This window comes from Ovis canadensis, chromosome 3 (genome assembly GCF_042477335.2).
Source record: "Ovis canadensis isolate MfBH-ARS-UI-01 breed Bighorn chromosome 3, ARS-UI_OviCan_v2, whole genome shotgun sequence".
Taxonomy (NCBI): Eukaryota; Metazoa; Chordata; class Mammalia; order Artiodactyla; family Bovidae; genus Ovis; species Ovis canadensis.
This window is the reverse complement of record NC_091247.1, coordinates 168,825,701-168,849,375: the sequence shown is the minus strand read 5'-3', so window position 1 is coordinate 168,849,375 and position 23,675 is coordinate 168,825,701. Positions and strand designations below refer to the sequence as shown.

The window sequence follows — 23,675 nt, the reverse complement described above, 5'->3', positions numbered from 1 at the left end:
CAGGTGGAGGGTTGAGGTATTTAGATTGGTAAGTCAGAGCAACATTGGCAACTTTAAATTTTACATGTTTAATTCGATGCCAAACACCAACCAAACGTATTCATCATCTGAAGAATACTGCATTTCAGCCTTACTTCAGTGGCAGGAACTGGGCTCAATCTGGCATTTTGAAGGTGATCACAGGAAAGAATATGAGAACGGGAGCCTTTTTAAAATGCAACACCTACACTCATCATGTCACAAGACTCCCCATCTAGTGCTGGGACCCACCTCCAGCAGAAAGCCAAAACAACAGACCACTAAGCGGGGTCCAAGGTGCCTTCTATATTTCATTCACACCTCTCCTTTGCCAGGGAATGCTATTAAAACCAAAGAAGAGGAATAAGTCTCCAGAGAGCTACTGAGGCACACTGATAAAACTGGGAGAAGGAAGAAGTAACAGGAGGCCAATACTGTCGCCTGGACTTCCTGGACTTCCTGGACTCTAAATCCACGGGGAAGTCGGGGGCTCCACAGCTGCTGTCCAGAAAGAGGAGTTTCCAGGTCCTCCAAACTCAGATTCAAATTCACCACCTAAAAATGGGGTTTATCTCTGCCCTGGGCGTCTGCATCTTCAGTCGCTCTCATCATCATCCTCAATCTGAAACCGTTTCTTCTTCCGGATTCCTGGAACTCCCAACTCTGGTGCTATGGGAATGACAGGGATGAGAAGAGAGAGGAGATCTAAGTATGTTATGGAGAAGGAGGATGGTAGCATTTATCTTCTGGACTGGAGAGAAGAGTGCTAGAGGTCAGAAGAAAAAGCAGGTCCCGACCAGACTCCCACCTTTATCTTCCTCCTGCTCCTCATCGCTGTCCAGCAGTTGTCGCTTCTTGGGTGCCATTATCAGCTGTTCTTTCCCACCATTGGTCCCTTCCTCTGAAACAACCACAAGAGGCATGAAATTAGGGAACTAGGTTCTTGTAGTCTCAGAAGTCTTGTAGACACTCTCAATCGATATGGCCAGCACGCAGTAAGTATACAATAGATAAGTGGTCCTGGTATTACCCTCTGGCGACACCAGGCCTGCTTTCTTTTTCCGGGCTAACAGGAGGGTCCTCAGGGCATGTGCTCGGTGCTCCTTTTGGTGCTCCTCCTCTTGCTGGTGCTCCTCTTCCTGTTGGTGCTCCTCTTCCTGTTGGTGCTCCTCTTCCTGTTGGTGCTCCTCTTCCTGTTGGTGCTCCTCTTCTAGGCCTGGCTCCCCAGGGACCTTAGATTCTAATCCTAACTGAAGCTTTTCCTCCTCTTCTGCTTGGCTCAGGGAAGCTGCCATCCTCCGGAGCTGGGTGGGACTCAGTTTGGCTGGAATTCGCCAGAAGGTTTCCTACAGGCACAAAGGAGTTGAAAGCAGGAGCAATGGGAAAGGAGAAGCCTCTAGCTCACGAGATTTTGATATTACTCACTGAATACATATGAGCCTACATTGGTGAAGCGCCACAAAGGTTGTGAACTCTCATTGCGTATTGATCCAGTCTATGCCCAGTGTCTAGCACAGGGCCAGAGAATATAGTTGTTAATTACTTAAGTAAATGAATGGATTCTGGGGATCTAAAAGTGAGTCAGATACAATCCATGCTTTCAAGGATCTCACAATCAAACAGAATAAAGAACCAACGTACTATAACAATGTACTGTAACACCACAGGACTGGGGCTATACTAAGGGAACGAACAAATCACAGCCACCAAAACGATTACAGTTGGCCCTCTGTATCTGTGGGTTTCATATCCATGGATTCAACCAACTACAGATCAAAAACATCGGGGAAAGAAATGAAAAATTCCAAAAAGGTCCAAAACCAAAACTTGAACCTGCTGCACACTGACAGCCATGTACATAGCATTTATATTGTATTAGTTATGACAAGTAATCTATAGAGACTATATGCAAAGATTAGACACAAATACGATACCATTTTATATTAGAGACTTGAGTATCTGGTGAATTTTGGTAGGGAGTGTGGTTGAAGGAGTGAAAGAGACTGCTTTCCTGAGGAAGTGACAGCTGAACTAAAACTCTTGAAGGTCGGGTGGACTGTTCATCAGGAACATGGGGGATCGGCCACCTGTGTATGTGGTTGGAACGTTCCAATAGGGGGAACTGGCATGATTGACTGTTTACAGGTATGAAAAAGTCTGTTTGGAGGATGGAAAGAGCTCAGGATGACTACAGTACGAGGCAGGTGTTGGGTGGCATGATTGTGAGGCTGCAAAGCTTGGCCAAGGCCAGATACATCACTCAGAGGCTGTGGACTTTGTCCTGCAAACAGTGGGGAACACCAAGTGCTCTGATCAGGGGAGTGATATAATCAAAACTATATTTTAGAAAGGTAACTTGGAAGCAGTGTGGAAGATGGACTTAGGAGAAGAGAAGATAGGCGAGGAGAAGATTAGCAGGACAGCTGCTGCAGGAGTAATGGTCAGAGATGACAGGGAGTGAGGAGAAGATGTGTCTTAAAGAGGCAACAGCATGCTTGGCTGATGCCGTAACTGGTGTATTTACCTGTCCAGAGGCAGGAGGCCGAACCCCTAGCTTTCGCAACAGCTGTTGAAACTGTTCACTTTCCATCGCTTCTTCATTTTCTTCTGTCAGTGGCACCAACGGAACTGCCTGAGAGCAGCCTGGGACAGGACCCGGTCACATGGTGAAGATGTGAAGAAAGAACTGGCCCTCCAGCCCATGGCAGGTCCCCAGTAGCCTCCAGACCCCAGTCCTCCCGAATCCGTCACTTATTCACTCACCAGCCCCTTCCCGATCATCTGCTGCTCTGATGAGGCAGTTCTGGAGCCAGAGGAGGGGAGCAGAAAAGCCTGAGGGAATGTGGGAAACTCACAACTGGTCCATACAACCAACCCCGCCATCTGAGACATCTCTCCCAACCAAGCCCTCACCTTCCTGGTGCAGACTTTGCCCAAGGTATTCAGCTGAAAGGACGGAGCCACCCTGGGCTTGCTCTGGTTCTGAGCCTTCTTCTTTCTCTTCATCCTCTTCATTCTCTTTCTCTGGCACGTTTTCCTCTTCTTCTAGATCTTCCTGGCAAAAATCGTGCAAGGATTCTTCTTCATTAGGCTATAATTCATTGGGGTGAGAAATGGACCAAAGGAGACAAGATAAGGAACTGCGTGGAGTCCTCTGGTTCCTGACTACCCAGCTAGGGGGGACGTATTCAGAAGAGCCTGAGGCAGGAAGAATCTGGGTGGGCTACTTCTAAGGAGCACTGCATGGGGAGAGGGGTGGGAGGGAGGCATACCCAGCTGGCAGAGCCAGGGTAAGACTGTTACCAAGCTCGAGGGTGCCAGTTTCTTCCGGCGTTTCTTGTACAGCTCCCGCCGCTCAGCCACCAGCCCCAGAGACAGCAGTTTATCCACTATTCGGGCCCGTGAGCGTTTGGCTGTAATGTTCTTCATGATATTACCCAGGACATCTATAGAGAGAGAAAGTGTGAATAGCCAAGAGCAACAGGGAAAGGCACTAGCTAAAAAAAAAACAGAGAACAGTCTTTGGAAAGGGGATAACTCAATTCACTCAAAAAGACACCACAAAAAAAAAACACAACAGTATGGAGGTCTTTCAAGAAACTACAAATAGAATTATCATATAACCCAGCAATTCCACTCTTGACTATATACCCGATAAAAATAAAAACACTAATTCGAAGATACATGTCCTCCAATGTTCTTGGCAGAATTATTTACAATTGCCAAGGTATAAAACAACCTAAGTGTCCATAAACAGACGAATGAATAAAGCAGATGTAATACACACACAGGGCTTCCCAGGTGGCTCAGACAGTAAAGAATCTGCCTGCCATGCAGGAGACGTGAGTTCAATCCCTGGGTCGGGAAGATCCCCTGGAGAAGGAAATGGCAACCCACTCTAGTATTCTTGCCTGGGAAATCCCATGGACAGAGGAGCCTGGCAGGCTACAGTCCACAGGGTTGCAGAGAGTCAGGTACAAATTAGTAACTAAACAACAATAATGATATACATATATATATAGGAATACTACTCAACCATAAAAAAAGAATGAATTTTTGCCATTTGTGGCAATATGGATGGACTTGAAGGGCATTATGCTAAGTGAAATAATAAAGACAGAGAAATACTATATGATATCACTTTTATGTGGATTCTAAAAAAACACAAACGAATGAATGTAACAAAAAAGAAGCAGACTCACAGATATAGAGAACAAATTAGTGGTTACCAGTGGGAAGGGGGAGGGGCCATACGGGGGTGGGGGATTAAGAGTTGCAAGCTTAGCTATAAAACAAGCTACAGGGATGTATTGTACAACATGGGGAGTATAGCCAATATTTTTTAACAACGATAAATGGAGCATAAAATTTAAGAATTAGTAAATAAAAAAAAAATTAGTGACTATAGCAAATCATACTATAGTGAATTATACACCTGTAACTTATATAATTAAAAAAAGAAAAAATATCTTTAAAAACAAACAAATGCAACACCACAAATAGAGCAGGTGGACAGAAAGAAGAAAATAAGCCTTTCTTGGGAAGAGGAAGCAGCAGGAAAAGAAATGGACAGCTTGGCTCTCCTCTCAGAGGCCCCCTGAGCTTCCCCCTCACTCACCATCGGAGTCCTGAAACTCCTCAAAAAGCCGCTGTAGCTCCAGCTCCTGATCCTCCGTCCACAGCACAATCTGGGTTCCTTTCCTATTTAGGGAAGTGTCAGCAGAAGGGGGCGCTCAGGGGCTGCATGGTGGATTCCCCAAATCAGTTCCCTCCAGAGCAGGTGCCACTACCTCTGGAAGTCCTTGACGCTGTCAGCCAGTCCCAGCCGCACCAGGTGGTGGATGACCTGTCTGCGTGTCCGAGGAGCAGTTTTCAGGTGTGCCAAGATGGTGTCCACCACATCCTGACCTGAGGTGGAGGAGGGGTGATGCTGGGAACGGGGATCCCGGGGCTCTGGCTGCCTTCCTCCCCGCCAAGCTCTTCAGACCTCGAGGCCTCATACCTTCCACATCCTTATGGGCAAGGTACAGTTCCCGAAGCTGGGCCTCCTCCTCTGGGCTCCATCCAGGGAGTCTGCGGCTAGAAGATCTGAGTGGGGAAAGAAGGGGATTGGGGAGGCTGCTGGGTCTGAAAGAGGAGACCCAGGGCCTTCTCTTCTAACAGGAACAGGGCGACCCAGGTGCCTCAGAGCAGCCAGCCAGCAGAGGCCTAAGGTGTGTCTCCTTCCTTTTACTCTCCTTCTATTTAAGAATCCCAAAATCGAACTAAGAGTTTCCAGGTTGGGCCTCTGGAACCTGACACTGCAGGGGCTAAGGGTATTACGAGGAGAGAGAAGAGTGAAAGGAGAGAGCTACCCAGAGAAAGAGGACAGGCGCTTCTGTGCTCCGTTATAGTTTCCCAGCACTTCCTGGGATCAGGTACATACAGAGCCTCTGTGGGCCCCCGACTCTGAGCGCCCCCGAACGCTGGTGAAGGAGAAGGAGACTAGAGTAGGCAGGACACTTAGGCTCGATCCCAGTTTCTCTCTTGGGCGAAATTAGCTAACACACCACCTTCGGGGCTTATTTTCTCGCCTATGAGAGGGAAGAAAGGTGACGCCACCTGACCCGCCAGGCCCTCCAGCTCTGGCACACTGTACTGGGCCACCCCACCCCCACCCCCCACCAGGCCCACCATGCTGTCCTCAAGCTCACCCGCCATCCAGGGTGCCGTAGCCCTCGGTCATCTCTCGAACCACAGCGGTGTTCTTCCAGAACAGCAGCTCCACAAAGGCTTTCTGGTTGACAGCAGCCAAAGCGAAGAACTTGCCCAGGATATACTTGGCAAAAGTCACCAGCTCCTGTGGGAGAGGGAGGCTGCTGTTAGGCCCGTGGCCACACGTACATAAACACGGGCCTCCAGGTATCGTCTCTAGACCTGCTCCCAGCTGATGCCTCTCGCTCGGCCTCTCCTATCCTTCCCCATGCAACTCCTTCAAGCTGCCTGCCTGCGTCTGCACTATTCTCTCATGGCTCAGCCCTGACACCCCGCAGGGCACTCTACCTCTCAGCCTTTTTCCCCAGGACTTCCCTAGGCCTCCAGACCCCCCTTCGTTGGTGCTTCCTCACTTTGTAGGCCCCGGTAGCAGGGTCGCTGAGCAGACGATTGAAGAGGTAGAAGAGGGAGAGCTGGAAAAGCAGGGCTTCCATTTTGAGGTCGTGGGCCAGCCGGTGCAGCATCTTGACCACACAGTGGTTGGTGTGGGCGCTGTTCTGCTTGTAGCTCCGCAGCAGCAGCAGGTAGGCTCGGAGGACGGTTGAGTTTGCGAAGCTGCACCGAGACAAGGAGTGAGAGGACGCAGGTGTGAGAAAGATACAGCTCGTCCGCATGGCACCCCGGTCTCCACCCGGACACCAACTCCATCCTCCGGGCGCACACCGTTTCAGGTAGTCCAGAAAGTTAAATTCTCTCTCCGACACCTGGACCACTTCTAACTCTTCCTCCTCCTCCTCTTCTTCGTCGTCTTCCTCTGCCCCTTGTTCCTCCAGCCCCTGCTGGCCTACAGAGTGAGGATTACCGGGTATCTGCGACGTTAGCGCTAGAGAAGCATGGGGAGGGGAGTGATGAGAAGGAAATGGAGACTCACGGGGAAGCGGGGCCCAGAGGATTTGCTTCAGTAGCTGGATCTCCTCCTCTGGGGAGATGTCCTGAGCACCAAACACATCTCTTTCCGGCCACACCTCCCTGGAACACAGAAAGAAAAAAAAAAAAAAGGCTTTTTGCCAGAAGGAATTTGGGCTTCCCTGGTGGCTCAGATGGTAAAGAATCTGCCTGCAATGTGGGAGATTTCAGTTCAATCCCTGGGTTGGGAAGATTCCCTGGAGAAGGAAATGGGCACCCACTCCAGTATTCGTGCCTGGAGAATTCCATGGATAGAGGAGTCTGATGGGCTACAGTCCATGGGGCTTCAAAGAGTCAGACATGACCGAGTGACTAACACTTTCAGCAGAGGGAATCTGAATTATAATTTGAGGTAGTACAAGGAATTTAGACTTATTTTCCAACTGGAAAGAGAATGCAAACTGTCATCTCAAAGATGAAACAAAGACTCTAGGGCAATTTTCCCTCCTAAGCCTCACTGCAATGAAAATCAGAGGAACAAAATGCAAGTAATCTAAATGCATGACATTTAGTTGGACAAATATACACAATGGGGTTTTAAAGCCATTAACAATTGCAGAAATATATCTGATGTGAAATGATGCTCATAATATATTGAGAATTGAAAAAAAATACTATAAATCAGTATCATATAACAGAGGGGGAAAATACTCTGGAAGATAACTCAGCAAAATGTTAATGATGGCTATCTTTGGCTCATAGAATTATCTCTATTTTTCCCCCCAAGTAACTGCGCTAATATTTTTCAAAAGTGAAACAAAACAAACAACAAACCTCCCTAATAAACCAACCAAAACTTCCCAGGACTCAAGTGCTCCATGCAGAGCTCTTGCACTTCTGAGAGGACTGCTCTCTTTGAAAGTCTGAGAACCCTGTGCCCCCAAAGCCACTCTCTGCCCCCAAAGCCCAGGGGCTGGAAGCAGGAGGATGGGCAGGCAGTGCTCTTACCGGGCAGACCTCAGGAGGCTCAGGGCCTGCGGGGCCTGGCCAGCCAGGAGGCAGTCCTGGATGCGCACCATGGCTTCTGCCCGCTGCTCTTCCACTGGCACCTCTGAGGCCGCATCAAAGGGAATCACAGAGTCCAAACTGAGCTCAGAATCCTACAGAGGGATGATTCAAGCTATGGAAACAGTGGTGGGGGTGAGGGGATGCCAAGACAGCCTGTCCAGGGCACTAGACTCAAGAGAAGGTTTCTGCAGCTACTTACCTGGGCACGGCACTGCAGCTGCTCGGCCAGGGAGGGCCACATGGCCTCCAGTTCCTCTGGGCTGTAGGGGGCATTACCAGAAGCAACAGATTGATCTAGGGCCTTCTTTTTCTTCCTTCTTTTCTTTCGTTTGTTCTATGGAGAAAGACCTGTGTGAGGACAGCAGGAGAGCCAGAGAGGCCTCTTCCCATCAATGTCCTTTGAGAACTAATTAGTCAGAAGTCTGAATTAATTAGACATTCACGGAGTGACGACTATGTGCTACTTGATGGCGATCGGTAAGCAGCAGTGACCAGCATGCTGCCTTCTCCTTGAGGTACTAGTTGGGGGAAACAGGTAAGTAGGAAAACAACACTACAGCGTGGATAAGACCTAGAATGTGGCTGAGCATAAAATGCCATGGCCAAACAAGGAACAGCATGTGACTCATTTCTTGGGGCAGTGACACCTTAAGCAGAAGTCTAGAGAATAAACAGGTTTGCTATAAGGATAAAAACTTCTCTATGAAAAGGCTTTGTAAAAAGGAAAGCATTCTGCAAAAGTACACCACGATTTTCTTCCTCCTGAAAAGCAGGATCTCACCAAGTCATGGCTGTGGATCAGTCTTTACTGTGGGTAAATAAGATGGATTATGAGGTCCTTAATGAGATTCATGCTATATTCAAGGAACTTAAAACACACCAAAGGTCAGGAGCATGAGCCTGGATTCCAGCAGGATTTAAGTATGGATGCTAGTCATTTACCAGCAAGACCTTGGACAAGTTGCTTAACCACTCTGTGCCTGTGTCCTAGGTGTTGTTGTAAGGATTAGGGGAAAATCTTAGCACAACATCTGAGACATAGTAAACGCTAAACGCTCAATACAGTACTGAGAATACAACAGAGTTCTGAGTGTAAAAAGACCTTTTAGAAAAGTCTCATTGGTACTACAGGTGTCTTAGGTGGCGCAGTGGTAAAGAATCCATCTGCCAATGCAGGAGACACAAGACTTGGGTTCGATCCTTGGAGTAGGAAATGGCAACCCTCTCCAGTATTCTTGCCTGGGAAATCTCATGAACAGAGGAGCCTGGTGGGCTGCAGTCCATGGGGTTACAAAGAGTTGTAATGGATACAAATGAGTGACTGAGTACATTGGTACCACAGCCCCTTTCAAGTTCACTTCTGACTAAGTTTTAAGCTGCAGCAAATAGAAGCATAGGAAAATTTTTACAAAGCAGAGTCCTTGTGTCTCCAGGATAGAAACTCCTTGAGGTTTTCTTCTTGTCCCAGGTTTTTCATTTATTATTTCATTTCAGGCTTATATGGGTAGATATTATAATCAACTTTAAAGACCTGGAGACTCACACAAGCAGCTTGAGTTATTCTAACAGTAACTAATACAGGATGAAATCCCAGATCTCTGACTTCTTCTATTTTTGGCTTCTCTAGGTGGCATGCAGGATCTTAATTCCCACACCAGGGATCAAACCCTGGCCCCCTGTAGTGGGAGTGCAGTCTCAATCACTGGACTGCTGGGCAAGTCCCCAGATCTCTGACTTTTAATGTAAGGTAAGGCCCTTTCTATCTCATGACAGTGCTTCTGAAGAATAACCAGGAAATAACACAGCATAATTAATAAATCCTAAAATTATGGACCCCCAGAGTCTATGTGCTTTTAGCACACAGCAGGTGTTTAATAAATGGTTCCTGAATGAAGATATTTATGGTAGATCAGGAATTAACCTAATGAGAGGAAATTCACAAGGCCAACTCACAATGGCAACACCAACAAAACTCTTGGCCTTAATTGAGAGTATTTCTAACAGATCAGCTTTCCCCTTCCTCTTTATCCTCCAGCTCTTTCTACACCCCTGGGCCGCCCCATACCTGCACCATCAGGTTCCCACGGCTCCGACAGAACCGCTCCAACATCTTGAGGAAGAGGTGGGTGGTTTCCACCAGGTCACGAAGGAAAGAGCGGGGCTGGCATCTCTCATCAAACTTGCGAAAGAGAGCCAGGAAGAGCTCTCGGTACTCCATCACGTAGAAAATGTTGTCTGCAAACAGGGAAGAGAAGGGGATGGATGGACTGGTCTGCAAAGCTTGGGGATGGGAGAGACAGGTGGAGCTGGGATGGGAAGGGTGAGGTTTGGGTTGAGAGGCAGGGAAGGCAGGACCAGCGACCAGGCCAGGCCTCACTCTTGATGATGCGGCTGCTCTCCCTCACAGCCTCGTCTGGGCACACATCCATCTCATTCACTGTGGCCAGCAGCTCCTGATACGCCTTCAGAGCCAGGTGCATCCTGCAAGAAGAAAAGAGGTGAAAAGGAGGACAGCTTAGGACCTTGGTTCATGGAAACAGTATCACCCCTTTGCACCCCCACATCCCAAAATAGTTCCATCAAAAACTGAATGACCCAGCCCATCCTTGCTCCCCAGCCTCACCACTTGAAGCCTGAAATAGGGAAGAAAGCACCATCCCGAATTCAGGCATTCCGATTTCCAACCTGGCCAAGATGCCCACTCTGACCCCAGTTCTCTGCCCGCTCACCGGCGTGCCCAGGAGGCGGCTTCCTTGCGGTCGGTCAGCATCATCTCATAGTAGTTGGTGAGGTTCTGCTCAATGAAGTGGAAGGTGCGGACACTGAGGGTCTCAGAAACCAGGCCTGGCCGGAAGGAGGCAGCTCGGTTGAAGGCCATGAAGAAAGCCAGGGCCCACATGTAGTAGGTCTCGTCGTGCTGTTGAGCCTTCTCCCGAAGCAGGTGGTCCTACGTCCAGGAAACAGATCACTCCGTGACCTCAGGGCTTCCCACTTCCTCCCGTCCTACTGCAACCGGGTGGACCCTGGACATCACTGTAACAATATATTAGGACCCAAATTTCCATCCTTCTCTTATCCTCTCCATATTTCCTTCCCTTTCCTCTGGGGCAACTACTCTATAGTCATTTTTGTCCCATCAATAACCCACTCCCTCTTGACTTCATCACCATGTCTCAGGAGCACCCTACACCCCTCCCATCTACTAGTCTGTGCTCTTCAGCTAGCTTCCTGTGGGCTCCTCGCCAGCCTGCCCTCCCCGCCACCGCAGCCTGAGTCACCTCTCTGCTCCATCTTTCCTAGGCTCTCACCTTTACCGAGCCCATGAGCCGGTTGTAACAGTTTTCCAGGAACTCCGAGCAGAAGTCCCGGAGGAAGAGTCTCACGTTGAGCGCAGAGCGGCGCTGGACAGACAGTTCCCGGGCAGCCTGGCGACGTTTGGGCACCCGTCGGGGCTGCTTTCCCAAATCGGAAGTGTAGTTTTGGAGCTAGGGGTAGAGGTTGAGGGGATCAGAGTTACTTCTGAACACCTCCCTCCCTGGCAGCTCTTTCCACATCCTCGGTACTTCAGTTTTCTCAGAAGAAACTTGCAGAAGGTTCTCTCCCTCTAGTACTAAGTGAAGATGCCGGTAAAGACACTGCCAAAACTCTACGCCTCCTACGTCTGCAACTTTCTAAGCCCAAGAACAGAGACAGCTTTACCTCCAGAGATGCTTACCCTTTGTAGGCCCCCTACTCTGCACTGTCTCCCCAACCGCCCCGACGGGACCATACTCACATTGTGGAGACCTTTATGAAAGACAAGGTCCCTCTCCCCAATAGATTTCAAGCCCTGGATGATGTAGGAACCCCCAAACCGAGAATGCCTGCAGAGGAAAAAAAAACCCAGAAAACCTCTAGGGTGACTCCTCAATTCTGTGGAGGCTCCGTCCTCACTCTCTCAGCAGCGCAGCAGAGCGTGCTGTAACTGCAGAGTGCTCCCTGGCCACCACCGTGACCCAGTGTCTGGCCCAAGCCCTGACATTCCGCGGTGCAGGGGCGGGAACACGGGAAGAGCGGCTCTCTGCCACTCACCTGTTGCCTCGCTGCAGGGCTCGAGTCTTCTTTTCCGCCATCTCTCGCTGGCGCAGCACCTCCAGCTCCGCCACATCTGTCCTCCGCTCCTGAGCCAAGCGTCCCTGCCCGACTCCTGCCAGTTGCTCAGGGTTCTGGATTTAGAACAAGGAGGGACGAGTCAGAAGGGTAGTCATTCCCTATTCTGAGTTTACCTCCCAGGGGGATAGAAAGACTGAATGAAAATAGGACTGTTGGTAGGACCCTGTACCTAAGACATGGCTACTCCACAAGTGACCTGCCTCCCCCAGACATTTCAGTCATGACTCAAGAGCAATTCTGGCCACACAGTAGAAAAGGACACGAGGGAAGGGATGGTGGCAACAGGTCAGGGTCTCACCTGGTCACGAAACATAAGGGAGATGATCTCCAGCACATGGAGGCTCCACTGCTGCTCCGCAGGTGAGCTGGCCAGGAAGAGGAGCAGGTCATCCAGACCACTGAGGTGGATTGCCCAGAGAAGCCGGTCGTGGACACTGGCGTCATCGTCAATCCGCTGAGCAATGAGGTGGAAAGCGGGCACTCAGTCAGCTCTCCTGCCCTGCCTTGAGGTTCTTCAACTCATTCCTTGACCAAGGTGGCCCCCACCAAGGTCTGTCAGAGGACAGAACAGTGGAAAAGGGGGCTGCTCACCCTAACCAAGCATGAGAACTTAGACAACCCCAGATCACCTTCTCCTGCTCAAGGTCGGCGGGGACGTGGAGGACGTTTCTGACCAGCAGCAGGATCCGCTCAATCAGCAAGTTGTCTTCCTCCTGCCGTTCCTCCCAGCCCTGGTCAGAAGGAGAGACAGAGAAAGAGACTCCCTGGGCAAGGCGGGAGGGACCTACCCTGACGGAGGGACAGAGGCACACAGAAGGGTCAGGATTAAAAAGAAAGGAAAAGAAGTGTTCAAGCAGTCCTGAGGCAGCAGGCTCAGTGCAGTGGATTGGACCTGTACCCCAGGGATTGGGGCCGTATCTCCATGATAATGCCCTGCCTGGGGCTCTGTGCGGAGGAGGAGCAGGGCGCTAACTGTACCCCTCGCCCCCGCTCCAACCCCACTGCCTGGCATCTTGGGAAGCAGAGACTCACCAGTTGCAGCAACTCATACAAAGTTTCACTGAGGACCCCAAATGCCTTCTCACTGGCAAAGGCCTATGAAATAGGGGAGTCGACCTTAAGTAGCCTCCACTTTCTTCTTCCCCACTGCCCCCAATTCTGTCCCAGGGACTCTGGGGGAAAACCTCACCTCTTTGTAAGCCTGCAAGTATGCCAGCACCTGCAGAAAGTGGTGCCGGAAGCTGGGCTCCTTGGGTACGCTGCCGAAACAGAGCAAGGCTGGTTGTGTCAAGTTCACCATCAGCCTAGGGAAATCATGAAGGAGGGAGAGGCTGTTAAGTTTCCTCACCAGGCACCAACACCAAAGGTTGGCACATGATAAACCTTAAAAAGCTGAGGAATCAACAATGAGATCCTGCTGCATAGTGCAGGGAACTAGATTCAACATCCTGTGATAAGCCATAATGAAAGAAAATATAAAAAACAATGTGTGTATATATATATATACACATACATATATATACACGTGTGTATAACTAAGTCACTTTGCTGTACAGCAGAAATTAACACAGTATTAGAAATCAACCATACTTCAATTTAGAAAAAAAAAAAAAAAGCTGGGGAAATCAACCTGATAACAGCATCAAAGAGAGGCTTGTCCTGGCGATGCTGGGTGAGGATGGGCAGGAGGTCGCTCTGCAGGATCTGAGCCGATCCCAGCTGCTGCCGCACGTCCCGCGTCTCATCCTCGTGCCTCAAGTAGCGGATCAAGTCCTTCACACTCTCTTCAGGGACAGAATAAACACTTACACGGAACCAGGGAAGCAGCTCCACCCAGGTCCATGTGCCCTTCATACCCATGGCTTGAGAAATTCAAAAGATCTTGGTTCAAGCAAGTTTTTTTCTTTTTTAATCTGTTTCCTCAAAAAGGGACTCACCTAAGCAATCTGGCTCCTTGTGGTAAGTGTCTCCCTCCAAGTACCCAAGGGCACTACATGTGGCAAGAAGTTCACAATTCATCATGCTCAAGTCCACACATCAGTGGACGAGCCAAGGGACACAGAAATGACGAGGCCTACAGAGACAAGGAAAGATAACAAATGTGGGCTCCTCCCCATAAAAGGGAGAGGGGGGCGTGCAGGCCCTGGATGCTTTGGTTAATCTGAACAAAATCCTCAAATGCTTCACTTCCATCGGCACCAACAGTGTTGTTCCCAGTCTCAGGGAAAGCTTTAAGTTAAGGCTTCAACCAAGGAGGCTCCAAGCCTAAGAATTAAGCCATCCCATCCTCTAAACTGGGGCTTCCCAGATGGTGCTAGTGGTAAAGAACCTGCCTAGCAGTGCAGGAGACATAAGAGAGACAGGGCTCCAGTATTCTTGCTTGGAGAATCCCATGGACAAAAAGAGCCTGGTGGGCTACAGTCCATGGCGTTGCAAACAGCTGGACACGACTGAAGTGACTTAGCATGCACGCATCCTCTAAATTGGGTCTGAAACTGTATGTTTCAGAGTCTGGATGACGTAGTACAAAGAAAGGCTGGTTAGTGAAGGGCATCATCACCAAGACTCACCCTGAGAAAGCTCTGCAGCTCTATGAGGGGAACGAGCTTTCCTCTCCCTTAAAATTGCCAGCCCCAGTCCCGTTCTACCTTCCACACACAGTTATGGCTCTTCTGTCCAGGAACTGAGCAAATCCAGCTGTGACTGTCAGGTGATCCCACTGAGGATCTGATATATCCCAGGAGCCCGGAGGCTTCTAAGGCCTTAGGGCTGTGCAGAGAAAGTTCCTTCACTCTCCTCCCCAAAGCTACTCATAAGTTTTGATGATCTCAGTAGAAGCCAGGACCTAACAGGGTGGACAAGAAAAGAAGTAAATAGGAACTAGTTAAACTTCTTGTCCCTCTCTGCAGAAGGACCATCTTCCTTTTCAGAAGCATGCCCCCCTTTATAAAAGTCCTTAAATCTGCATCAGATAATCAAGTAGGTTCAGGTCCTGGATGTTTCAGAACCTGACACTAGTAACACACACATACACATACACAGGAATATCCATCAATCTTGTCCCCTTATCACAATCAGCCATACTCTCAGCTTCCTCTAAAAAGACCTTTCCCATATGTCCCACAGAGGTTCCATATGTACCTCTAGCCCAACTCCATCCCTGTTCCCCCACAGGAAACGGGCATGTCCAAAGGACCAAGGATTGATGCCTGGTGCTGTATCCCTGCGTTTATGTAACTGGGTTATTTCTCTAGGCTGCTGCTTTCCCTTCCCTGGTGTGTTAGTCACTCAGTTGTGTCCAGTTCTTTTGCAACCCCATGGAGCCCGCCAGGCTCCTCTGTCCATGGAATTCTCCAGGCAAGAATATTGGAGTGGGTCGTCATTCCCTTTTCCAGGGGATCTTCCCAACCCAGGGACTGAACTCAGGTCTCCTGCATTGCAGGCAGTGTCTTTACTGTCTGAGCCACCAGGGAAGCCCCCACTGGTGGAAACATACCATTAAAAAATCAGCCAGGGACAGAAAATTTACAGTTCACTCTTTTCATTTGATTAAATAGAAGCTACTTATCACCTAGTCTGTATGGCCTCCTCTTTCTCTTCTAGACCACTTAGAATCTGATTATCTGTCTTATGTGATCTACATCACACACACTTGCCCAACCCACCACTTCCTAGATCCATGCCTTAGCTGCCTCTCTGGCTCTCTAACCCTCCAGCTCAGGAACATAAACATACACATTCTTAGACATAGAGCCCCGCCCTGCACTCTCCAAACCTTGCTCCCACCTTCTGGAAAGTCTATCTCCCTTAACTCCAAAAGTTCTAAGCCTATCTGACGTTCACAATCCAGCTCAATGTCACCCAACTCCTCATGAGGACAGGAGTCTACAGCAGGGCAGGTTCTGACAGCACATATCATTCTAAATGGACTGCCTCCTCCAGCACTGAACACTTTATAATTATCTAGAATATCTCTTTTCTTCTCTATTAAATTTTTTTTTTTATTTATTTGGCTGCAGCAGGTCTTAGTTGCAGCACGCAAGATCTTTTGTTGAGGTGCACAGGCTTAGTTGTTCTGGGCAGGTGGGATCTTAGTTTCCAGACCAGGACCGAGTCCCAGATTCTTAACCAATGGACCACCAGGGAAGTCCTCATACAAGCCTTTAATTTATCTTTGTTTCAATCAGAGCACTTTATTCTCCTTCGTGTTTTCTACTTTGAAAATAATTCTCCCAGTGCCCCCTCTTTGACCCACAATAAAAGCAAAACAGTAAAACCAGCATTCTGGCTGCCTAAAGAACCAATACAAAAGAAGAAAGGAAATTCTCTTTTTTTTCTTGAAAAGATTGCCAAGAATCAATAGAAAAGAAGACAGGAAATTTTTTTCCTTGAAAAAGATATCTTAGAAATAACAAAACATGCAAGTATGCAAGTAAAATCATTAACATTATACCCTCAATTGGTATTATACCCAATTAACATACACCCAGAATGACTGCAGTCATTTGAGCCAGGCTGCACTTCAAAACCACCTTAGAGGGACCCCTCTGGTTGTCCAGTGGTTAGGACTCTGATCAAAGCAGGGGGTCTGAGTCTGATCACTGGTTAGGGAACTAAGATCCTGCACACCACCACATGAGGCACAAACACAAATAATCCAAACCATCTTAGAACGTCTGCTTAGGCCCGATCCAAATATTGAGAAACTCCAGGGGCTGAGGTAAATGGGCACAGGCACAGTATTTAGGAAATGTTTGCCAAATGACTCTGTGATTGCAAACTGCTTTAAGAAATAACAAAATAACACAAGCCTTTTATGCTGGAGAAAAATCAACATGCAAAGGCAGTTCTACAACTTTATTCAACAGTCAGCAGTTAGTTCTCATTTCTTTTTAGGTCATCTCTTTGATGACCTTCTGGATAGGGTTTTTTTGGTGGTTTTCTTTTGTTTGCTTTGTTTTTAAATACAGACTGGTATAATGCAGTAGTTCCCAAACTTCTGGATTTCATGGATGAGTCTTTAAGTTTTTTTTTTTTTTTTTTGTAATTTAGGGAGACTAACCTAAGGTTTCAGTCTTTAAATTTTATAACTTAAGGACGTTAAAAAAAAATACAGGCACACAAACCTCATGTTTGCTGGTACAGGACTATAAAATGGTGCAGTTGCTGTGGAAATTGGTTTAGCAATTCCTCAAAATGTTAAACACAGAGTTAACATAGGACCCAGGAATTCCATTCGTAGGTATGCTGCTGCTGCTGCTAAGTCACTTCAGTCGTGTCCGACTCTGTGTGACCCCATAGATAGCAGCTCACCCAGCTCTCCTGTCCCTGGGATTCTCCAGGCAAAAATACTGGAGTGGGTTGCCATTTCCTTCTCCAATGCATGAAAGTGAAAAGTGAAAGTGAAGTTGCTCAGTCGTGTCTGACTCCTAGTGACCCCATGGACTGTAGCCTACCAGGCTCCTCCGTCCATGGGATTTTCCAGGCAAGAGTATTGGAGTGGGTTGCCATTGCGTTCTCCGATTCACGTATACATCTGAGAGAAATGAAATGTATGTCCACTCAAAAAACGCACACAACTGTTCACAGCAGCATTATTTGTAACAGCCAAAATGTTAAAAACCCCAGTGTCCATCACCTGATGAATGAATAAACAAAAAGTGGTATATCTATACAACGGAATACTATTTGACAATAAAAAGGAGTGAAGTACTGATACATACCATAATATGGATGAAATCTGAAAACATTATGTTCTGTGAAGAAGTCACACACAAAAGGTCACATATTGTATGATTCCATCTATATGAAATACTCAGAATAGGTAAATCCATAGAGATATAAAGCATTAAAAATCACTGGTTGCCAGGTACTGGGGGAGAGGGGGGAATGGGGCTGACTGCTAGTAGTCATGTTTATGGCTTTTTTTTTGAGTGATGAAAATGTTCTAAACTTAGACAGAAGTAACTTTTGCACATCTCTGTGAATTGTACATTTTAAAAGGGTGAATTTTATGGTATGTGAATTGTATTTCAAAACAGCTATTATAAAAAACACTCACACAATTACTACACATTCTGTTTTCAGTATTTAAATACCAAAAAAACCCCATGAAAACCTAACAAGGACAAAAATCCCAGGAAAAAATAGTCCTTTAAATTTAATATATTTGATTTTATGAAAAAATTCATTATGCTGTATTTTCACATTTCATGATAGACAGATGAGAACTTTATCAAACACCTTAGACAAAGCAGACCTGGACATTCAAAAGGAATGTTAGTCAAATTTCCCACTCAGTTGAGTACTAAGCAGTTGAGATGAGGCAATAATCATCTGAAATTAATACTTGCAGGCCTCAAAATGCAAGACTCAAAGGAAAAAAAGGATAAAATAGTTAAAATGCTTGTAATTCAAAACAAAATTAGCATACTTCTTGAAAACAAAACCAAACAAAAACTTTGGCCCCAAACCCACCCTGCTCCAAGAAGCAGATTTGAGTATCACCAGTATGAACAGAATGACACTCGGCTTAACCTAAATCTCAGTTTTCTTATTGGTACGCTAAGAAAAACAAGTAGGGGGTGGTTCAAATGAGGTCATGGAACTCAAGTCATCTGTGCAGCAGTCGACCATTGGTGGTCTAAACTGTTAGCTGTCTGCATCAAGATTAGTACCAAAACAAAGCAAACGCATTTAGGACATCTGACAGCAATCTGACAGAGCTGGTGTGTGCTGACTCTCATAGTGAAACCATGAAAGTGTTGGCCATTCAACCGTGTCCGACTCGCTGTGATCCCAGGGCCAACAGGAAAAATGTCTCTATTCTGTCTATCTTTTTTATGTTACTTCTCTAGTAATTTAATTTTTCTAACAATACTATTCAAGTTTTACTGTTTTATTTTTTTAATTAATTAATTTTAAATTTACATTTTTGTGTGTATGGGGTGGGGTGCAACTATTCAAGTTTTACTGTTTTATTTTTTAAATTAATTAACTTTACATTTTTGTGTGTAGGGGGTGGGGTGTAGCGCCAAGCAGCATGTGGCATTTTAGTTACCTGACCAGGGATCGAACCCATGTCCCCTGCATTGGAAGCACGTAGTCTTAACCACTGGACTGCCACAGAAGTTCCTAGTCCTACTATTTTAAAACAGTTCTTTATATGTCAATTATATCACGATAAAGTTGGTGGTGGGAGGGGGAGAAAGCATTGGTCTGCAATAGCTTGGGAGGGGAAATCCCCTGGTCCTTGACCAAAAAAGTCAGAGAAGCACTGATATCATCAAACTGATATTTACTGAGTGCTGAGTACAAAGACTTCTCAAAATATTACTTTCCTCTCCATCTACTAGACTCTACAGGCAGTCATTAAGTGCTGACAAAAGTCAGGGCTGCGCAGGTACAGTGGCTGCAGTGTTGAAGATATTTAAGGAATTTAGTTGCACAAATAAAACTCATCTAATATAGAAGAAACACTATAAAAGGCTAGTTAGTACAAGCTCTAAATAAGTGATACTGAAAAAAAATTCTGAAAAACTAGGGCTCTTTTCAGGCTGAAGTAGTCAAGGAGGTTTTGTCAGAGAAGTGTGATTAGAACTGGGCCTTTGAAGGCTGCCTTAGAATTTAGGCAGCTGGGGGGAGGGAAATTTAAGCAGAGAATCTTCCAGAGCAAAAGCAGTGAGGGAACAGCTATGAATAAAGGAGCTTAACAGCAGAACAATGAAAAGGAGGGTTGGAACCGGCTTTATGGAAAAACTTACTGACAATCGATTTAAGCATTTAGAATAGAAGCCTGGGACTAACTGAAGATTTCTAAGCTGAAAAATAAAATGATCAGACTGGGGTAGAGCAAGCAGGAGTACATATCCTACTATTGTATCACTACACATCACTCTTGTAAGGTCTCAATCTTTTTTCCTTTTATTGCATTCGCATTCACTCTACAAAAGATCCCAGCCTCAGATCAATGCAACCATTTACTTTCCAGGCTCTTGGATTCAAATCTAGATTAGGATTTGCTGGAGGAAAACAAATAACCCTGCACAATGATACACAACAAATGTGGTCTTCAATCTGAACAGGCCTTCAGCTTGGCCCTGGAGAAGGAAATGGCAACCCATTCCAGTATTCTCGCCTGGAGAATCCCACGGACGGAGGAGCCTGGTGGGCTACAGTTCACAGGTCGCAAAGAGTCAGACACGACTGAGCGACTTCACTTTCACTTTCAGCCTGGCCCAGCATCCTTAGTATTCCTGGTCCTCTCCCTCTTCTCCTTCTGGAGGAACAGCTGTTTCTAACTTTCACCCACTACCCTTAAGTCCTTTTACTCCACTGCTTCTCACACCTCTCAGCTGGTGTCTCTGGTCCTTTCCTCTCAGAATAGAAATCAGAAATGAACTCTCTCAATGTTCTCCACCCAAGCTGAAAAACAAACATATTTCAAATGCCCACAGTGACTTTTTTGCTTGGAATCTAAGCTCTCCATTTGTAACAGCTCAATCACTTCTTCTCACTTCTTCCTTTTTACTTTTTGGCCATGCCATGTGGGTTCTTAGTTCCTCGACCAGGGATTGAACCTGCACCCCCTGCATTGGAAGCTCAAAGTCTTAACCACTGGACCGCCAGGGAAGTCCCTGATCAATCACTTCTTATCCCTCAGTTGGTTCTTCCTCATTTGTTTCCAACATTCTCTTTACACTGGCTCCATTCCCATATAAGTTGCTCAAAGCTCTTTCATCTTAGGAGGAGGGAAAATCCAATAAAGCTAAAACCAAAAGACCAAAACTTTCCTCAAACCCATCCTGTTTGGAGAAGGCTGTTCCTCCTCTCCTCAAGTGATGATGCTCCTTAGGCCTGCATCTTTTTATGTATGTATGGCTGCAAGGCTTGCGGGATCTCAGTCAGGGCTTGAACGCTGGACATGGTAGTGAAAGCCTGGAATCCTAACTACTAGGCCACGGGGGACTCTAAGGCCTACACCTTTAGTCCTCTTCCTGTCTCACTCTACATAGCTCCTTGGGCAAACTCATCCACTCCCACATCTTCAACTACCATTTCTGAGCCATTAGTCAGCAAATCCGTTATCCCCTGCCACTTTGAACTCGCTGGTGCCAGTCCCACAAATGAATAGCCATCTCCATCTTCTCAAATCCTCACACTTAATATGCCCAACATGGAACATCTTTTCCCTTGGTTGTCTTTACTTCTCTGTTGGATTTCTCAGCAATTGACACAATCTACTCAGTTATTCACATAAGAAACCTAGAAGTCATTCTAAATACCTTCAGTCACTCACTCAAGCTGATTTTACTTCCTTATGCTCTTCTTTCTGGCCCTTGTCTATCCCCATTACTACTGCCTCGCTTCAGGTCCTGAGTATCTCCTGCTTAGATTACTCAACTGCTACCTAGCCTCTTTCTTGTGTCCAGTCTCATTCTCTTATATCTATCCATAATACAGTTACCAGGTCTGGCCATTTAACCACACTGCTTAAAACTTTTCAACGACTACATAAGAAATTCATAGTAATTGTCTCTGGGGAGAACTGGGGGACCTAGGTCAGGAGAAATAGTTACCTTTCTCTTCAGTACTGTTTGAATTGTTTACCTTCAGCATGCGCTAATGCCTACAATACAAAGTCCTTTATGAACTGTCTGCTAGTTAACCTCTCCCAAGACACTCCTCTGTCAGGAACACCCTTCTCTCATCCACCTAGAGTCTATCCACTCACCTTTTAGAACTCTGCCCAACTGGCACTTCCTCCTGGCTTCTCCATACAGAAAGTATCTCTCCTTTGTGTTTACTTTATGCCATAAACACTTTCATCATGGCATTTGTAGTTTATGTTGTACATAATACTTAAACAGATTGTCTAAAACATCTATCTCCCTGAATTAGCCTTAGATTCCCTGAAGGCAGGAACTGTTTCATATTCACCTTTGAATTTCAGAGTCTAGTGAGTGAGTCAGAATCTACAGGGAGTGGGGCTTGGACAAGAGTGTTGTGAAAACACTCTTTGGGTGACTCTAATTCAAGCTCCTGTTACCTGCACTGAAATATAAACTCTTTGAGACTAGAAATCTTTGTGACCAGCACAACATAAGTGTAAATACATGCTTTCTAAGCTTAAGCAGACAAGTTTTGAAGTTGAGGGAGGAGAGGTTGGGGCTGGAGATTTGGAGGAATCAGGTTGTTAGGTGGTCTGTCAAGCTGTGAAAGTAGAGAGTTTACTCAAGACAATTCCAAGTGAGCAGAGTAAGGAAGCCAGGGTGGAATTCTCTGGCACCCTGTAACTGCAGAGGGCTCACATCTGTTCCTTCCAGTTCCTTAAGGGCAGGAACTCTGTTCTATTCATCTCCATCCATCTGGTACTGAACACAGTGCACAGTCGGAGCTGAGTAAACTTTTACTCAATTTTATAAGTGCCACAGAAAGTATTTAGTCGCAAAGTTGTGTCTGATTCTTTTGGGCGCTATGGACTGCAGCCCACTAGGCTCCTCTGTCCGTTGGATTTCCCAGGCAAAAATACTGGAGTGGGTTGCCATTTCCTTCTCCAGGGGATCTTCCTGACCTAGGGATGGAACCCACGTCTCCTGCACTCCAGATGGATTCTTCACCACTCAGTAACCAGGAAAGCCCATCATATAGAGAAGGAGGTAAAATACTTCAGGGACACAAAGGAAAAAGTGACTACTTTGGCCTAGGAGGGCTGGAAAGAGAGGTTTTCAAAAGGACAGTCGAGTTCGCTTCTGAAAGAGAAGCTCACTTGGCAGAGAAGTGGCAAGAACTTCAAGTTCAGGGAACAGCTGGAGTACAAGCATCAAAGCATGAAAGACACAATACAGACATGCTTTCCACAGGGCTGGGATTCAACTGCATGAGATGGAAAAAAAAATGACAAGAACCTTTAGAAAACAAGCTGAGTCAGAGTCAGACTGCCAAAGGCCTGGACACCCACCTAAGGATTTAAACTTGACCGTGGGCAGCCAAAGAGGAGTTTTAAATATAATCTGAAATGACCAGATTGACTTTTTATAAAGGTAATTATGAGTGGCAGCACGAAGGGCCAAGAATTGAGACTCAAGGGAAGGAGCTTAATTAACGGCTGATGGAGAAGGAAATGGCAACCCACTCCAGTGTTCCTGCCTAGAGAATTCCCAGGGACGGGGGAGCCTGGTGAGCTGCCGTCTATGGGGTCGCAGAGAGTCGGACATGACTGAAGTGACTTAACAGTAGCAGCAGCGGGCCCAGCTAACAAACCCAAGCAGAGCCTGTAACCTCCATAAGTCTTCTACCAAGGGAAAGGTCAGAAGAGAATGAGAAATCCATTTTATAAAAACTCAAGATTTAAGTCAAGTGACCACTGGATCCCGGCTCCTGCTGACCACCAAGTTGCACACCTGTTTTTTTCGGGTCTGAACTGGATGGGAAGTTCAGAAGCGGAAATTCCTGGGAAGCTTCTGTCTTACAGTAAAGGTTCCAAGCGGACTAAGCCGTGCGGAGTGACCGCGGGAGAACAAGGGTGAGTCCCAGACGAGTTGGAAACGCCCGGACACCCAGAGCCCCGACTGGGAATTGCGCGTGCGCACCTAAGGCGCGCGCCCCGCCCCCTGCCTTTAAACCAGGTGGCGGGAAAGGGGACTCGGCGCTTCCCAGGAGAGGCCCCGTGGCTACGAAGGGACGCAGTCCACTTAAAGCCTTCTTGCCCACACACTCACTCACCCGCTCCCCGCCGCTACTCAAGATCCCCGCGGAGCCAGCAGCTCTCACGCACAGTTCCGCTGCTTTTCCCGCCACCACTGTGGGTCGGACCAGACCCTGCCTACGTGGGGAGC

General features: G+C 47.0%; 1 protein-coding gene across 4 annotated transcripts; it reads right to left on the bottom strand.

Moving 5' to 3' along the window:
- Positions 1-52: 52 nt before the first annotated feature.
- Positions 53-23,675, bottom strand: TIMELESS (timeless circadian regulator). Of its 4 annotated transcripts, none has more exons than XM_069581019.1 (30): positions 23,563-23,675; positions 14,409-14,683; positions 13,776-13,912; positions 13,469-13,622; positions 13,028-13,142; positions 12,871-12,933; positions 12,468-12,569; positions 12,137-12,292; positions 11,758-11,891; positions 11,462-11,549; positions 10,995-11,171; positions 10,416-10,633; positions 10,064-10,167; positions 9,752-9,921; positions 7,886-8,020; positions 7,627-7,778; positions 6,644-6,741; positions 6,436-6,556; positions 6,126-6,327; positions 5,712-5,857; positions 5,021-5,106; positions 4,809-4,926; positions 4,637-4,719; positions 3,322-3,464; positions 2,932-3,109; positions 2,782-2,850; positions 2,543-2,661; positions 1,049-1,364; positions 827-919; positions 53-687 (listed from the first exon to the last, which is right to left on the bottom strand). In XM_069581019.1, exons 3-30 carry the CDS (start codon positions 13,858-13,860, stop codon positions 614-616), a joined length of 3,699 nt encoding a protein of 1,232 aa, XP_069437120.1. In that variant the 5' UTR covers positions 13,861-13,912; positions 14,409-14,683; positions 23,563-23,675; the 3' UTR covers positions 53-613. The 4 variants fall into 4 exon arrangements, with proteins under 4 accessions (XP_069437120.1, XP_069437121.1, XP_069437119.1 ...); XM_069581020.1 differs by having other exon boundaries at positions 14,487-14,683; positions 23,563-23,655; XM_069581018.1 differs by lacking the exon at positions 14,409-14,683.